Source organism: Leguminivora glycinivorella, chromosome 15 (genome assembly GCF_023078275.1).
Source record: "Leguminivora glycinivorella isolate SPB_JAAS2020 chromosome 15, LegGlyc_1.1, whole genome shotgun sequence".
NCBI classification, from domain to species: domain Eukaryota; kingdom Metazoa; phylum Arthropoda; class Insecta; order Lepidoptera; family Tortricidae; genus Leguminivora; species Leguminivora glycinivorella.
In genome coordinates this window covers 4651209-4669174 of record NC_062985.1, presented here as the reverse complement: position 1 = coordinate 4669174, position 17966 = coordinate 4651209, and the positions used below count along the sequence as shown (strand labels likewise).

General features: G+C 38.6%; 2 protein-coding genes across 2 annotated transcripts; one reads left to right on the top strand and one right to left on the bottom strand.

Annotated features, from left to right (window-relative positions):
• Nucleotides 1-653: 653 nt before the first annotated feature.
• On the bottom strand, nt 654-6520 carry LOC125234240. The gene is made up of 2 exons (XM_048140448.1): nt 6155-6520; nt 654-821 (listed from the first exon to the last, which is right to left on the bottom strand). The coding sequence occupies exons 1-2, from the start codon at nt 6470-6472 to the stop codon at nt 696-698; spliced, it is 444 nt and encodes a 147-aa protein (XP_047996405.1). The 5' UTR covers nt 6473-6520; the 3' UTR covers nt 654-695.
• Nucleotides 6521-7759: 1239 nt separating this feature from the next.
• Nucleotides 7760-16772, top strand: LOC125233894 (chromatin assembly factor 1 subunit A-like). The gene is given in 7 exon segments (XM_048140056.1): nt 7760-8801; nt 9610-9817; nt 10263-10718; nt 12727-12762; nt 12765-12901; nt 14076-14234; nt 15950-16772. Coding segments are annotated over 7 exon segments (2394 nt in total). The 5' UTR covers nt 7760-7877; the 3' UTR covers nt 16424-16772.
• The last annotated feature ends 1194 nt before the right edge of the window (nt 16773-17966 follow it).

Below are 17966 nucleotides of genomic sequence, written 5' to 3'. Positions count from 1 at the left end.
AATTAATCGCGTTCGACCTGTATGTGTACAAAGCGCGAGAACTTAAAGTGTTATATCATTAAACATCTTGATAAGGGATAGGGATAGGGATAGCGATAGGGATAGCGATAGGGAAAGCGATAGGGATAGCGATAGGGATAGCGATAGGGATAGCGATAGCGATAGCGATACGGATACGGATACGGATAATATGGGTATCGTTAGCGGGATACGGATAATCGGTCGGCGGTCTCTTACAATCAATGTGCTCTAAGACGATCGTTGTTTGCTTGCTTGAAGATTACGTTTGCGATAAGTATAAGCAAAATGTAAAAAATTGTAAGGGATAATAGAAAAAAGTACTTTTTACCCACCGATCATAGTGTCGAAATACGGGCTATGTGGGATGTTTATAAAGGTTTCCCCAGCGTATATAGAATTACCTACGCTGTGGTCGATGTGTAATATTTCTACAATCATTGCAAGCAAAAGTATTATGTGCAATCGAAATAATCGCAGATAAATATACCTACAGAGAAACCTACGGTCCCTACGGATCCAAATGAAAATCTTAATGAATACTTTTATTACGCGGGCGAAGCCGCGGGTAAAAGCTAGTCCTAAATAAAATATGAAATTAGAATAGTCACATTTAAACTGCTATAATATAAAACAGTAACAAGAATTCACCATACCTAAATTATCATTTAGCACATTTATTTGCCAGGTGGAGGACACTTTACAAGCTCCTTACATTTTTTCGCCTCCTTTTTAAGCTCGTAGTAGCAGTGGCCGTCCCACCACCAAGGCGTGCCGGGTGTTGGAGCGCAAGCGAACTTAACCTGAATACAAACCATGACGATTAGATACAGCCATAAACTACTAAGAAGATACTACGTATGATACAGCTGACTGTGTATAGGTATAGAAGTCACTGAGATAATGGAAACTTTGAGAACGGTTTCCGTAAAGCTAGGAACATACTACGCGGACGTCCGTCGTGAATCGACCGCGGACGGGAATCTGGACAATGGAAATACATATAACCGTGCAAACTATCGGTCGACGGACGTGGACGTGGTCTTGAGCGCGTGGACGTCCGATCGAAATCTGGCTGGCTCGCTGGATGTTTTGTTCCGTGCACACTGATCGGTCGCGGTCGCGGTCGATTTACGACGGACGTCCGCGTAGTATGTTCCTAGCTTCAACCATCATTTTGGATCAATCATTTACCAAATCCGTAACCTTCTGTTAAAATGTCACGACCAAGGGTTCATAGTTTCCATCGCCTGGATCCCTGGACACAGGGGGATCAGGGGCAATGAAAAAGTAGATGTTTTAGCCAAGGACGCTATTCGTTGTGGGGACATGTTTCCGTATAAGAATGTTGCTCAAGACCTTCTGGCACTCCCCCAATTATATTTACGAAAGGAATGGATAAAGTTATGGACATCTGGTGCGGGTGCGGCTGCATCACATTACCGCAGCATTCAAAAGTCAGTTCCTGCCAAACCTTGGTTCTCTAAAATCTCACTACCAAAACCTGCTACTAGTATGTTGATTAGAATGAGATTGGGTCACGTTTGTACTCCGGAACACCTTAAACTACTAGGACGCGTGAACAGCTCTGCGTGTATTTGTGGAGCTGATCCCGCTGATCTAAATCATATTTTCTTTTCATGTAACCTATATGACCGTACCATGTTGATGAATCCAAGCCCCCCTAATAAAAATTCGTGTAAAATGCATATACTCATCCTTGACTTCCTTATGACTTAGATAATGTATTGAAAAAGGATGGATATATGCTAGTTATTTCTCTTTTTGGTAGGTGGTCCCTGGTTTTGTGTTAGCTAGGGATGTTACTTTGTCGATTCAATTATCGATAAAATATGCACTTACGTTCTCACCTTAAAAATAATATAAACGTTATATATATAAAAGTAACGAAAACATACAATATTGATATAAACATTTCATTTGGATTATTATGTGGCTTTTTGGCTATGAAAGTCATATATTCATACATTCTTGCCTTCTTGGCTAACCGTACCTACTGATTGCAAATAAATGGTTTGTTTATGTACTTACCTACATAAACGGTCACTTCTCTTCTCTTACCAAGTCCTAATATTACATTATCATACCTATATCTCTGATCATAGGTCTGTATGCCTCCCTTTTTCTGTAACGTGAATAAAAAGGACGGCATGTTGTCTATGACTATATTTCTATGATAGTGTAATATCGGCCTAAATAGTTTGTAAAAAATAGAAGATGGGAGATACGAGTATAAAACAAATAAATACATTCTTCTCTTCTCCTTACGCAAAGACCTAAGTAATTTAATTCGTTTAGCATCCCTCTATTAATTTCTAGTCCACCACTCAAGAATCTACTTATACTTACCTCAATAATATTTTCTCTATCAAATAGAAAATAAAACAAAACGGCAGTCAAAATTTATTATTTCAATAGTTTCACCTATTTTTAGTTTCTTTTTAATAATGTTTGAGAATTTCTGGAAAACTAAAAAATACTATAAGTTTAATTCACTAGAAATGTTACATTACCATTTACCCAGTCTGTGATACCTGATTATCATTAATCATTTTTATGTCCTTTTCAATGCAAGAATGTCAATAGAGTTAATGTCGGGACGTCGATAAAAATGACACATCACTAGTACAAAAATATAACCTAAAAACAGTTTGGAGAAACTTCAGAACAGAATTTAACATGGTAGTAGTTATTATATAAACCATGAAAAGATCGTATTTTATCCTTTGTTTAGATCCTACAAATAATAGTATCAATAACTGACCGAAATTCACTAATGAAACACAGCAGGTTCTTGGGAGTTTTCTTTTCTCCATGTACGTGAATTACAGTCCTTAATCACACAAGCCATAATCACACAAGGAACTTGAACACATCACAAATAAGAATTTAGCAGGATCATCAACTATCTATCAGGAATAAACACAATTAAATTAAAAATCAGCCAGACGACCGCCGAGATATTTGATCTAATATAATACGATTATGTACAATTGTCAAAGGTAGACACCTGGGGAGACATCTGGGGGCCTGCTCCATTTCAGCTTCTTGGCCTTCTTTTTGGTGGAGTCTTGGGAGTAAAGGAACCGCGAGCATCGCACCTTGAACTTCGTGTTTCCGGTCTTCTTCTTCGGAAATCTAAGAAATATATAAAGTTGAATTTGTAAAATAGCTAAATAACAAGAGAATCATAACAAAGAACAATAATCATTGATGGCGTTTTTAAGGTATGAATATTGATAGGTTATTATTGCAAGGTCGATAAAACACATCACATCACTATGCTAAAAAACATAACCTTTCCGAGTTTGAGAAAACTTCCAAAAAATATGCAAAAATCTATACAGAATTGAATAAGATTTGAATTGTATAAACTACTAATATGTACATTTATATTTCTGCCAGGTCGTATCAATAAATATTATCAAAAACTCAAGAAACTTACCGATGAAATGATATAACCTCTTGCGTGTTTTATTTTCTTCCTGAATGTGATTTGCAGCACTTGATCACACAAGCCATAGTCAGAAATGAAACTTGGAACTATCACAAATATACACTGAGCTATTTTTTCCACGATCTATCAGAAATCCTCACAAAATAAATAAATATCGTCAAGACGACCATTGAAGTCGCGCTAAAAACTCGAACCAATATAATACGACTATGTACAGTTGTCAAAGATGGAGACCGAGTGTGAAATGACAAACGTATATTTAATTTTGCCGTATAATAAATGGACCCCAGGTCCGTTTTGACATCAGCATTTAGGGACAACCTTCGAGAAAACGAAAGAAGTTGTGGAATATTGTCTCATTCGCTCATATAAAAAGGGTAATAGTGTGGTGAGAGTAAGATACATGTCACCGAGCTCTTATTTTAGCATGGCTTCCATGCTTTAGTTATACTTCCGTGGATGAATCAACTGTCAGATTTAAAAGTTCCATTTCCCACTTCTATTACATCATTACTTCTCATTTCCGATTCTTCCCCATATGTATTTAAATCATTATATTCATTTATTTCTAGCCATAATATCAAACTTTAACATAATATGTCACCTTTTCCTGATCCTCTCCCCAAAATTCCGTATTTTCCGTTTATTTAATAATCCTTTAAATCCGTTTCCCCGTTTTACTCGGCTGGCTGAATGCGCCAGGAGCGCGATGCCATTAAAAAAAAAAAAAAAAAAAAAAAACCATACTGTCAGTAGTGTCAGTGTAAAAAGGCGGCAAATTAAAAAAAATAGAATGCAAAGAGTTGACTTTCCATAGAAAATAGAGTTTCGCGCCTTTTCTTGCTGACAAGCTAGATTAACAGACGAGCGTACCGGATCGCGGATCTTGACCAATAAACCTTTTTTTTTACAATATAGCACGCCTAACGAAGACATTTAACTGTCCGTCGGCGGAAATAATTCGTGTATAGGCGAATTTTGGCACAGTTGTAGGGAATGGTGTTCTAATCCACATACTCAAAGTACTGATGGGTAGGGGAGGAGCTAACGGGTGGAGGGGGGTGTAAAGGTCCCTTTTTTTAGTTTTTCGCGAATAACTCTTAAACTGCGGCACATAGCAAAAAATGTTCTGAAACACAAGTAATCTTCATAAAATTATCTACAAAAAAGTCTTATACACTTTTTATCTGGGACCAATCGTTCATGAGATATGGAAGGGAAAAGATGGACAATAAAGGAATAAACTCATTTGTTTATGAACAATACGTTTATTCTTATAGAGACGCGGTAGCGTGTCAAGCCAGGTTCAAGTAACAAAAGTAGCAAGCAGCACCGTCTGTAATATTACACGAACCGTTTGGAGCCACATTTGACCCCCTTCTAACTCAAAAACTATTTCACATAAACGTGTTATAATGCAACGTAAAAAGAAACCAACGCGCGTAGTAAAAGTATGAGCTATAAGCGCTCCTCAATAAGCCCGGTACTAGCTGCCCGCATTAGTGCGTTTTCACATTATCCGATCCGATATCGGATGTCGGAAGGATTTCAAAGGTAAAAATCCAAGACGGCGCCTTAAATGTACGGGATATCGGTCCTACTTCCGATATCGGATCGGATAATGTGAAAACGCACTTACCCCGCGCGCGCACAGCCCTTTATAAGCTACCGCGCGGCCGGCGCTCGCTCATCCCAGTCGTCCTCAAAACGTCGACGTAAGACCGCCCGTCCGTCCAAACGGTTCGTGTAATATTACACACGGTGCTGCTTGCTACTTTTATTACTTGAACCTGGCTTGACACGCTACCGCGTCTCTATAAGAATAAACGTATTGTTCATAAACAAATGAGTTTATTCCTTTATTGTCCATCTTTTCCCTTCCATATCTCATGAACGATTGGTCCCAGATAAAAAGTGTATAGGACTTTTTTGTAGAGAATTTTATGAAGATTACTTGTGTTTCAGAACATTTTTTGCTATGTGCCACAGTTTAAGAGTTATTCGCGAAAAACTAAAAAAAGGGACCTTTACACCCCCCTCCACCCGTTAGCTCCTCCCCTACCCATCAGTACTTTGAGTATGTGGATTAGAACACCATTCCCTACAACTATGCCAAAATTCGCCTATACACGAATTATTTCCCGCGAGATGGGCTTCATTGAGTGTGCTAATAAACTCAATATGATGTACGATGTACGGTCATACTGGCTTATTCGGACCATTCTACTTATACTAGGTATGTTTGATGTTGGGGGCTGCAATAGCGTTCTGGCTTCTCCGCTATCGGATGCCGCCATTGCGCTATTACAACTTGTGAGAAAGGCTATTTGTAATAGAATAAGTCAATTGTAAGACAATAAAACTGTATGTTGATTTTTACGGAGCGACATGTTCACTTCGGTGACAAGCTCTTAAATAAAGATTAAAAAAAAAAATGTACGGTCACAGAATATGTACGGTAGAGCAGACCAGATTTTAAAAAATTATAGCTGCTAAGCTATAGGTTGCTTTGCTTCTGAATTTAATGGGATAAGGGTACTTAACACCAATATTAAAATAAAATTGATAAACATAGTTAATGTGTATCATAGACATAAGGAATTTCGTTAACGTCCTGAATAAAATTATTTTCTTTCTTTCTTTATAAAATAAACATACCTCTGTTGGTTTCATGTTTGTGATATTCTGAGGTGACTTTGTACAATCCAACGGGTACGCTGGACCTTCACCCAAAGGTCCCACAACTGGCGGCTTCACTCCATCTCGAGCGCTCCTGTCCATGTACCATTGATCATAATACTTATTTATGACCTCAGGCCCACGAGGAATACTGGGAGTAGGGATGGATCTTGGGGATATCCGAGGTGGGAAACGGACATGAAGATTGGGAATGTCATGTTTTCTGCCTAATAGAAACTCACGAAACTTTCGCAGTCCCCAAGAAATATCCCTAAAGTCCCATTTTACTTTTGACATGCCTATAGTTTATATAAGGTTTTTTATTATTTCGTGGTGGAATACTTAGTCGTAATTTAATTGGAAAAATTGACAATTCTTTGACAGACAAAACTTGAGGTTCTGCATATCGCGTCCTCGTTGGTTGAAAATGAGGTCGAGATTGAATCAAAGTTAAATTTAAGGTTGAATTCAAAACATCCAGAGGAGGATGAAGGATCTGAATAAATATTCGCTGGCTGAAGTGTTTTACAATAATTATCTGCCTTGGTTTTTTCGTTGGTCCTTATGCGATGTGAATGTGAGTTTTGCTTGAATTATACGATCAGGCGTTACGTAAATGTTTGAATTTGAATATTCGCTCGTGACTCTCGCTTCTCGTTTACCTCATATACCTACAACCCTCATTGCTACAACCAAAGACCTTTACAGGGGACAGCGGAATCATATTTTTTGCCATACTAAATTGAACCTTATCACTGAGATAGAAAGGTGATCGTATCAGACTAGCGAAAACGGTCCACATGAGAGGGCATTGTTTGGGCTGGTGTCCCTCTCGCACGTGTTAATGGCCAGGCCAGTGTTAATGAGGTTACCATAGTAGTAGTATTTTTATCTGTATATTACCTGACTTTATAACTTCTTATATTGTTTTAGTGTTATTATTCAAACTAGGGTTTCAATATATTTCAAAGAATTGGAAAATAATTATAATGTAATTATTTTGATGCCAATAAATCAAAGATTTGTATAATTAAAAATACCTTCAATTGGGTATTAGTAGATTTGGTAATAACTTTGAAAATTGACTGGTATCCCCAATGTATGACAGTGATGACGTCACTGAATAATGTTGACATTGTCAGTAAGTGCGAGAGGGACACCAGCCCAAACAATGACCTCTCATGTGGACACACTTTTTGACCTAACTACACAATCTAGTTTAATAATTCTAAATCTATGGCTACAACCATACAACGTTCCGTTTACCACAAAATCTTTGCGGTCGTCCAAGGAAAATGTTGGTTAGTGAATGAAACGCTTAAAATAAGTTCGTTCAAATACTTGTTGAAGTTTTTATTGTCAATTCTGGTATAAACTATATTAGAGAGTTTTGATGTATATTACGTAGTGAATGATAACATCGTATAAAATTGATTAAATTTATCTTATTTTATAAGAAATAAAAATACTAATAAATTACAGAGAATGTCATGACATAATTCAATTACTGAATGTGATATCAGAACGTTTCCTGAACTCCCGCGTTTTCCGACTATCTGTCAAACAGTTTTCATTCATCGTGTGTTGCAATGATCATAACTTGAAAGTATTGTTTGTTACCGATTTAATTACTGTTATTCCTGATAATATCTGCGCAGTGTGTGTCGTGCTGTGCAGGAGACATCAGTTCCTATACCGCGCTATGAAAACGAACAAAGCGGTTGAGAATGTGGAGATCACCCCGTCTAAAAAGAAACTGACACAGGCTCGCTTGCCTTTCAAGCTTATTAGCGAAGATGCTTCGACACCGGTGGCTCCTCCAACGAGGAAGAGAAAACTCTCGGCAGACGCAACGGAACAAGCCCCTAAGGGTAAGATCTGCAAGGAAAATAACGAAATTGACGACTTGGTAGTAATTAGTGATGACGACTCTAAAGACAACCAGAAACTTGAAAAGGAGGCGAAGGCGATGAATCCATTCGTCAAGCTCGTCGATACTGCATGGAAAAAGAAGTTACAGAAAGCCAAGACTCCCAAGAAACGTAAAAGTAAGAAAAGCATTCCAAAACAGAATGAATCTACTGAAAACAAAATTGAAACGGAACAAGGTGATGTCGAGGATGTAGAAATGATTGACGTGGACACGGAGAACCAGGAGAAAGCTGGAAATAAACAGAAGTGTCCTAAAGCCAGCCCGAAATCTAAAAAAACTGAATTAGAGAAAGAAAATGAAGCTTCTAATGATAATAAGACTGATGTTGTTGAGCTTGAGGACTCAAATGACTGTTCTGACGTTCAAAAACTAAATGAAAATGAAAAAAAATCAGATACTGCTACTGAAGACAAAGAAACGGCTCCAGTAACTCCTAGAACTACAAGAAAATCAAAGTCCGACACAGGTAAAGAAAAGTCAACTGAATCCGAGCCAGCTCCAAAGACTCCAGTTCGCAATGCAAAGGATAGTAAAGACAAGGCCAACACCTCATTACCAAGCAAGTTGAATGAGTCGGTCTCCAGCCCAGTGACCCCAAAACGGAACAGTAGGAGTTCTTCTGTCACAACCAGCCTCAATGATTCAGTTAGCGAGTCAGCCAGCACACCTTCGGCCAACTTAACTCCAAAACAGGTAATTTATTTATTTTAGTTCTTGTGTAAAACACTAAATCATCTACTATGTAGGAATCTGTCAGAATTCTGTTTTAAATACATTGTCAATTTAGATGTTTAGTAACATAAAAAAAGTGTTTGACAATGTTGTATAATGTATAAATTTTTATTTGTTGATAATCATATTATATTAAATTTGCCCAATTTACTTATTCATTTGGACCATTTTTATACAAAGTGATCTGTTATTCTTGATTGGTCTATACCAGACAAGAATCAAGGTAGGGATCTACTAGGATCTCCTTTATGGTGCCACCAGACTGGCCTGTTATAAATGTTATATGACAGCCAGTGTGGGAGCACCATTAGCTGTGAGAAATGTGGCTGCTGTGAAAATCTTTGAGCCCATATGCTGGCCTGGGATTATGGTTAATTTATCACAATTATTTAGACATTAAGTTACATACATCATACAATCACGCCTGTATCCCATAAAGGGGTAGGCAGAACACATGAAACTACTAAAGCTTCAGTGCCACTTTTGGCAAATAAGGTGTTGAAAGAAAACGAAAATGTGACATTGCAGTGACAGGTTGCCAGCCTCTCGCCTACGCCACAATTTAACCATTTTTAGACATTAAGTTGTAGAAAAAAAACCCTTAGTTTGGGAAACACATGCACCTTAACATTTGCTAACAGTATGTCAACAGGGGTAGCCCTAACACTGAATTTTGACTGTAGATATTGTCATCTACATGTAAATTTTTACATTGGTATTCCTTTTAATTTGAACCAAATGTGTCATTATTTTATTTCCACCATTTCAGTTGCAAAAGAAATTAGAGTCTGCTAAGAAGCGAGAAGAGCGGGAGAAAGAAAAGCAGGAGCGTGAAAAGAAGCGCCAAGAAGAGAAAGAAGAACGGGCCAGACAGAGACAGGAGAAGGAAGATGCCAAGAAGAGAGAAAGGGAGGAGAAAGAAGAGCAGAAACGAAAGGAACGGGAAGAAAAGGAGAAACAGAAGGAGCTAGAAAAGAGTAAGTTTCTTTTAATTATTTTAGTGAATAATACAGCTCGTTACAACCTAAGTTTGCTTTGGCCCTAAAATTGGCATTATAATAATATTTGTAGATAAACTTCACTACTACAAATGCTCTTCTTCATAAAAAAATTGAAAAATGCTTAGAAATGGGGTATTTTTTATTTCTTTGTGAACAAGGGCCTTTTAGAGGCATGTATGTTTTATACAGACTAGTTGGACCTTACAGGTTTATGGGTCTCCTAAAAATTTGCAAGAAGTTCATTATCCAGAATGAAGTGTACCTACCCAACCTACCCTATCCAAAAATTTACCTGTAATCATGTTTCACCATCATTGCCACTTATTGGCCACTGATATAGGATTTCTTATGATATCTATTTAATCTACTATTTTTATAATTTCAGAAATGAGAGAAGAAAAGGAAGAACACAAGAAAAAAGAGCGGGAAGAAAAAGAAGAACAAAGACGCAAAGAGAAGGAAGAAAAAGAGGAACAGAAACGCAAAGAAAAAGAGGCCAAGGAAGAAGAAAAACGCAAAAAACAGGAAGCTCTAGAACTTGAGAAGCAAGAACAGGAATTAAAGAAGAAGAAAGCGGCAGAAGCTTTTGTTAACTTCTTTGTGCCAAAACAGAAGGAAAAAGAAACTAAAGCTGTAGTTAGCCAGAACAGTATTTTGTCTAGTTTTACTATAAAAGCTGATATGAGGTTGGCTCCGTTGATTAGAGTAGAACTCTCTGATGCACAGAGGAAAGATATGGAGAAGTTGATGGGCGATCAGAAGGTGGGTGAGAAGGATCTTTATTTGAAGAATTTGAAGAAGGAAGGTGTCAAAATAGGGTGCAGCGGGAAGACTTGGCCGCTGACTGATAAGGAGGATGATGATGTTATGATTGTTGGTGAGTGTTGTATTTATGTACCCATTTTCACTTTGTACTAACATTTCAGCTAATACCAGGATAGTAATAGCAAAGAGGATCGAGTATTATAGAGAGTTGCTGTCAAAGTAAAATGTGTAATTACAGTGCATAGACTGACATCTTTTGACACAGGCTTAAAACTTTTGAACCTCAGTTTTGACAATATGCCCATATTGTTAGCTTGATATGTGTTAAAATGTCAAATAATAATATTAGCGCCATCTAGCCGAGCGTTCCCCAAAGGTGTAACGCCATCTAGGCCACCATATCTTTTTCTCTAGGGCTTTGAGGTACGTTTTTTTCTTAGACTTTATCCATCTATACGGAGTTACATGTCTTTGGCAATAGGTAGGGAGTTTGCATGAAGTTTATGCTTTCAATGTAGCCCACAAGTTGGCAGAAAATTCTATGCAAAACAAAACTGAAGAGGACAACACTTGATTTAACGTATAGTATCATTGTACGCGTTTATGCGCCTAATTCAAGTCCTATCCTCTTGCCGCCCAATGTACATTGAAATGTACATTTTTTGTTTCCATGGAATTTTAACCTTCATGTAAAGAAATAAAGTAACTTTTCTGTTGTTTATAAAAAAAATTGAAACAAATGAAACTCAGCTCAATTTAAAATAGAATGTAGGATCAAAATTCTCTAGCAAAATATTTGTATGTTGGGCATTACAACACCATGTATGTATAATGAAAATTCTGTGTAATCTATTTATTGCTTACTACACATTATTGCTCAACACAATCCAGTTTTATGTTATTGATCTTGTTTATAACCTTGAGAAGGTTCATTCACCTCTAATTCTGAGTTTTGTTTGACTCAAGGTGTTGAACATTAATGTTGTGCTAATTTTATTTTATTTTACTCGACAATCATTTCAAAAGGGTTAATATAGCCTGTCATTCTTATATTGTCATCCTTTGTACTTGAACATTTAAAAAAATCTTATTTACTGTCCTTTTTTACTAGGTCTAAGTCTAACTTGGTATTCAGGTATAACTAGCTTGTAACAAAAACAAGCAATTATTTTATATGTATTGTTACATTACATTGTATTATGCATGCACAAGTTTATTCCAACAAGGCTTCTAGTCAGACTGAAGTGTATTTCTGAAAGATAGTTTAACTCACAAAGATGAATTCTTTGCTTCAAGAGTTAACCAGTTCACAGTTAAGTTTTGTAGGCATGTATTTCGCTCTGCGCACACGGATGCAACAGTTGCACGGCGACATTTTTTGTCTCTGTCGTCACACCATAGACGCACGACAGAGACAAAAAATGTCGCCGTGCAACTGTTGCATCCGTGTGCGCGGGCCCTTTGCTAAGTGCATCTCTATTACGGCCTTTATTTTGTTGTATATCATACCACAGAGTAATATCAAATTGCAGTACAGATGTAGTGCTAAAAGATTATCCTTGGTATTTTTCTGGAAACGTTCGTATTTGTCATGCTAGTTCAGACAGCGTCAGTACGTCTTGTACTGAGACTGACTCAAATAGTACACCTTAGTGCGTTTCCGTAAAAATACGAAGGGATACCTTTTCACACTACATTTGTATCAAATTCGTGCTAATGTTTCGTATTAACCAAAGAGGATCGAGTTAATACTCGATCCTCTTTGGTTGGCAAAGTTTCTGTCGAAGTAAAATGTGTAATCACAGTGCATAGACTGCCATCTCTTGACACAGGCTTAAAACTTTTAAACCTCAGTTTTGACAATTTGACCCATATTCTTAGCTTGATATGTGTTAAAATGTCAAATATTAATATTAGCGCCATCTAGCTGAGCGCCCCCCAAAGGTGTAACGCCATCTAGGCCACCGTAGCTTTTTCTATATGGTACTGAGGTCAGTTTTTTCTTAGACTTTATCTGTCTAGATGGAGTTATATATGTCTTTGTTATTAAGTTATTAAAGAAAAGTACAGTTGGCGACAAAAGTTAATATCAAGACTGATCCTTATATTAATATTTCCAGAGGACGAGTTACCACCAATAGAGGGCGCTGATGAAGTCTAGCGTGCGAGCCAGCCACGCGGGAGAAGCTGCGTCCCAAGCTATTCAGTTTCCACGAGAACAAGCGACCGCCATACTGGGGCACTTGGAGGAAGAAGAGCGCCTTCGTCACAGCCAGGAGACCTTTCGGACAGGAGGTAGGTTAATAAATTCTATAGATAGGTCTATAAATTCACTAGGTAATTAATTATCCTAAGTCGAGAAGCCGCTGTGAGTCTTTGTCACAGCTAGGAAACCTGTCAGACAGGAGGTATGTTGTTAAACTATAAATTCACTAGAGGAAAAATAGTTCCAAGTCAAGAAGCCACTGTGAGAGTCTTTGGCAGCCTTAGTTCCGTACTTGGGGAAAGAAAAGCCCCTTTGTCACAGCTAGGAGACCTTTTAGACAGGAGGTAAGTTGCAACCATAATGCCATAAGGAGAAGCTTCGTCTCAAGCTATTCAGTTTCCACGAGAACAAAAGACCGCCGCACTGGGGCACTTGGAGGAAGAAGGGCGCCTTCGTCACAGCTAGGAGACTTTTTGGACAGGAAGCAAAAGGAGATCATAAGACCATAGACAAAGAGTTGCTTTTACTAATATTAAGATGCCGCTATATTTAGGTACTAGGGAAAAGATGATTTGTCTCTGTCACAGCTGAGAACAACCTCAAGGTAACTTTTTCACGCAAGAAAAACTGATCCGAAATCGATTCAGCTATATGAGAGCCATGATGCCACTTGCAGGCAGACCGTCGTCGTTATTGATTGGCGTTTTCCATTGGCGTTAAACTTATAGCACCCTTTTTTTGGGTCAACTATTTTGTTTTCATCTATTTTTGACTATTCGCGGTGCTGCACCCATTGTGTAGCTTTTTTTTTTTCAATCAGCTATCTTGTCAAATTAGTGTCAACGGCTGCTGCTAGTATTCATATTTGGCATTCCATTAGATTGCATGTAATTATGACAATCAGGGGCCTATTTCATAACAATTTACAACTCGTATTACAAGTGGTAGTCCCCATCCAATTATTTTTATAAGAAAGAGAGTTCCACTTGTAATACAAGTCGCGACCACATGAAGTTATTTTGCGCACCAAAGCTCTCCATTGAACACGGTCTTCTGCAGTGCCTAATAATAGGCGCCTGTGTCAATCCCTGGCAGGCCTTCTTAATGCTGTACTCCCAGCGGGTCGGTGGATGGCCTCTTCTCCGTCCTCCATCCATCACGCCAACCATGATGCTTTCTCAAGGCTTTCAGTAAATAGTTATAGGCTTCCGCATTTCCGCACGTTGTTACTGCCTTGCCATTGATGTGTTCATCTAATTTCAGAAACAATTAGACTACGATGTTGACAGCGACGAGGATTGGGAGGAAGAGCAAGAAGGAGAGAGCCTCGACGGCAGCGTGGCCGGGGACGAAGACGAGCCTGATGACGACTACGAGGTGGACAATGAGGTGTTCGTGCCCCATGGATACCTCAGCGACGAGGTATGTTGTCTCTCTCTAGTGTGGGAGGAGGAACAAGGAGAGAGCCTCGACGGCAGCGTGGCCGGGGACGAAGACGAGCCTGATGACGACTACGAGGTGGACAATGAGGTGTTCGTGCCCCATGGATACCTCAGCGACGAGGTATGTTGTCTCGCTCTAGTGTGGGAGGAGGAACAAGAAGAGAGCCTCGACGGCAGCGTGGCTGGAGATGAAGACGAGCCTGATGACGACTACGAGGTGGACAATGAGGTGTTCGTGCCCCATGGATACCTCAGCGACGAGGTATGTTGTCTCTCTCTAGTGTGAGAGGAGGAACAAGGAGAGAGCCTCGACGGCACCGTGGCCGGAGATGAAGACGAGCCGGATGACGACTACGAGGTGGACAATGAGGTTTTCGTGCCCCATGGATACCTCAGCGACGAGGTATGTTGTCTCTCTCTAGTGTGAGAGGAGGAACAAGGAGAGAGCCTCGACGGCAGCGTGGCCGGAGATGAAGACGAGCCTGATGACGACTACGAGGTGGACAATGAGGTTTTCGTGCCCCATGGATACCTCAGCGACGAGGTATGTTGTCTCGCTCTAGTGTGGGAGGAGGAACAAGGAGAGAGCCTCGACGGCAGCGTGGCTGGAGATGAAGACGAGCCGGATGACGACTACGAGGTGGACAATGAGGTGTTCGTGCCCCATGGATACCTCGGCGACGAGGTATGTTGTCTCGCTCTAGTGTGGGAGGAGGAACAAGGAGAGAGCCTCGACGGCAGCGTGGCCGGAGATGACTACGAGGTGGACAATGAAGTGTTCGTGCCCCATGGATACCTCAGTGACGAGGTATGTAGTCTCTCCCTCTTTCTTTCTATCTCCTTTGTCTGCTGGAGGAGTAACGAAAATGGACATTATACCGCACACTTCTGCCATGTGATGACTGCGTTGATGTAAACTGTGGCCTGCTGTATTTCCAAATCTACATTATATGTGCTTCAAAAGGTTGTCTGATAGAGATCGCTCTTTAGCGATAAGATCGCCTGTTGTCTGCCTCTATTTATAATCATTTGTTTTGTCTCCACTGTATCTTTTTTCTGTATCTTTTGCTGAGGTGTGCCAATAAAGAGTATTCTATCTTTCTATCTATCTATATTATAAATTGAAATAGATATCATACACGAAAGAAAAAACGACAAGGCTCACTGGTGGCAATCGAACCCGGGTCTTCAGATTACGCGGCTAACGTCTTCACCACTAGACCACAGGCCCGCCGTGGTACCCGACGAAATTTCTCTAGTGTATGTTATCTCTGATAAGGCTAGGCGCCTTTTCAAAGCAAAGGCTGCAAAGGATTCGTATAGGAGGTGCAAGCACTAATTGCTCGCCGTTAGAGCTGGTCAAAAGGCGCCTCACGTCGCGATTTAACTTACTCTCGTTAGTAATTTCAACTTCCTCCCCTTTGTTGCACAATGTACTATTGTTCCCTAGTTAGATACAACTATTATATTAAAAACTTACAAAGCACAGGTGTTGCAAGTGTCCGTATTGGTTATTTATGCATTTTTTTTATTTTATTTTTTTAATTATAAATGGGCTTACTCTTGGCCACAGACTAGTGGTACACACTATTTTTATGAATAGTGGTAGTAACGAATCACTAATATGTTAGGACAGATGTTACATTTTAAAGCAGTTTAGATATTCTTTGCTTTAATCGATTATTTTATTTTCAGGAAGCAACGATGGACGAGGAAGAAGACAAAGACAACGTCCTGTCCCTTTCCCCCGAAACGCAAAAGGCGCGCCTCAAAAACCTAGAAGACGAATTCGAGACCGAAATGAAAAAACCGACCGAAAAACTCAAACCCAGACTCTATGGTCTGATATGGGAGACTAAAGATGGCGGCAAACCGGAAAAATGTATCGACGCTCTATGGAATTACTTCGGAAAATTGTCTATGATCATGGATGACTCGGCCATAGACAGTTTATTACAACCTCCGTCAGAGCCCCAAGAACCAGAAAAGAAAAAAATTAAAAAGAAGAAATTAGCCGAAGGGGAACAACAGAGCCCTAAAAGTGATAAAAAGAAAAAGGCTAAACCAGAAAATAAAGAAACTAAGAAAGCTAAGCCTGAGCCGAAACAGGAAACTAAGAAGAATCAGCCCGGTATTAACTCGTTTTTAACTAAACTAAAATCAACGTAAAATTTAGAATGAATCAGTGAATTTGACCAGAGATTATTCAATAAAGATTGGTAACTATTACACAGAATGGTGAAAAACTTTTTAAAATAATTTGAAGGTTTATAAAAGTTAGTCCCCTGCCCCTACGACGCAATTTCGCGCTACGACCGTGATTTCATATTTTGACCCTAGAACCTTACATGCATACAGCGCCATCTAGTGGAGGGTTACTAGTAGCAAAGACATGTGTCTGTATAGACGGATAAAGTCAAAGAAACAAACGTACCTCAAAGCCGTAGAGAAAAAGGTATCATGGCCTAGATGGCGTTACACCTTTGGGGGACGCTCGGCTAAATGGCGCTAATATTCATATTTGTCATTTTAACACATATCAAGCTAAGAATATGGGCCAAATTGTCAAATTTGACGTTCAAAAGTTTTAAGCTTGTGTCAAGAGATTGCAGTCTATGCAATGTGATTACACATTTTACTTTTTCAGTAAATCTCTATAATACTCGATCCTCTTTGCTAATAGTTAATACTTTCTAAGATAGAACTGAGGCATAATTATCGCCATTCTTTTTTAAAACTGAATGAATGAGACATTTACATGTGTTGTTTACCAATCTTCATTGAGTACTGGTCTCTGATGTGTCTATTTATAATTTAATTATTCGACAAGCAAGATATTAGTGAACAACATTTATTACGGAATGATTATAGTTTAGATTCATATCATTTAATTTCGTTAAGTATCAAATAGTTAAATGTCATAATTATGCATAGGTAGTTGTTACTATGTATCTCAGTATATCTTTATTATCTGTTATACCACAGACAAGTAGTCTAATAGATGTACTAATTAGCGTAAAACAATAACTCCCTTTATTCTTTTTTATCCATATAACAGTTAGAGTCTGGCTAATGAAAGTTGAGCCCGAAAAAACGTGGCAATTTCAAAAAAATTGGAGCTGGCAACACATTGATAACATGGTTTCTTTTTTATTAATTCTAATTAATTTACAGCACTTACTTTACTAATGTTTATGGTGTTATTCATTATTATTTATAGATTTCGCTGTTAACTTTTACCGAAATTCGTTAAATCCAGAGTTGCTGTTTTAAAAAAAAACTGGGTTCAACTTTCATTAGCCAGACTCTATGTTGCAATAATCTAATTTAATTTATTTAGCACTTTTCTTACAATTGCATAAGTCAAAATAGAAAATCAAGACAGACTTTTATTTGTAGAATACGATTAAATAATTTTGAGGATATAATGGAGGTTGACATTTTATCAGTGCTGTCAAACCCATAATTTTTTTGAAGATTCAGTTTTTTGCTTAGCAACACATGCAGCTCAGTGGTCCTAAAACCTTCACTGTGCCTTTTAATTTAAATGATTACATAAACAAATTATGACATACTTTTTTTTTCATTGTCTTAGCATGTCTATTAGATTATCTGTCTGTGTCTTTACAATAATATTTGCACTGACTTCTATATGACAAGAAATATTACAGATGTAGTCCTTCGTATTTTTCCGGAAACGTTCGTATTTGTC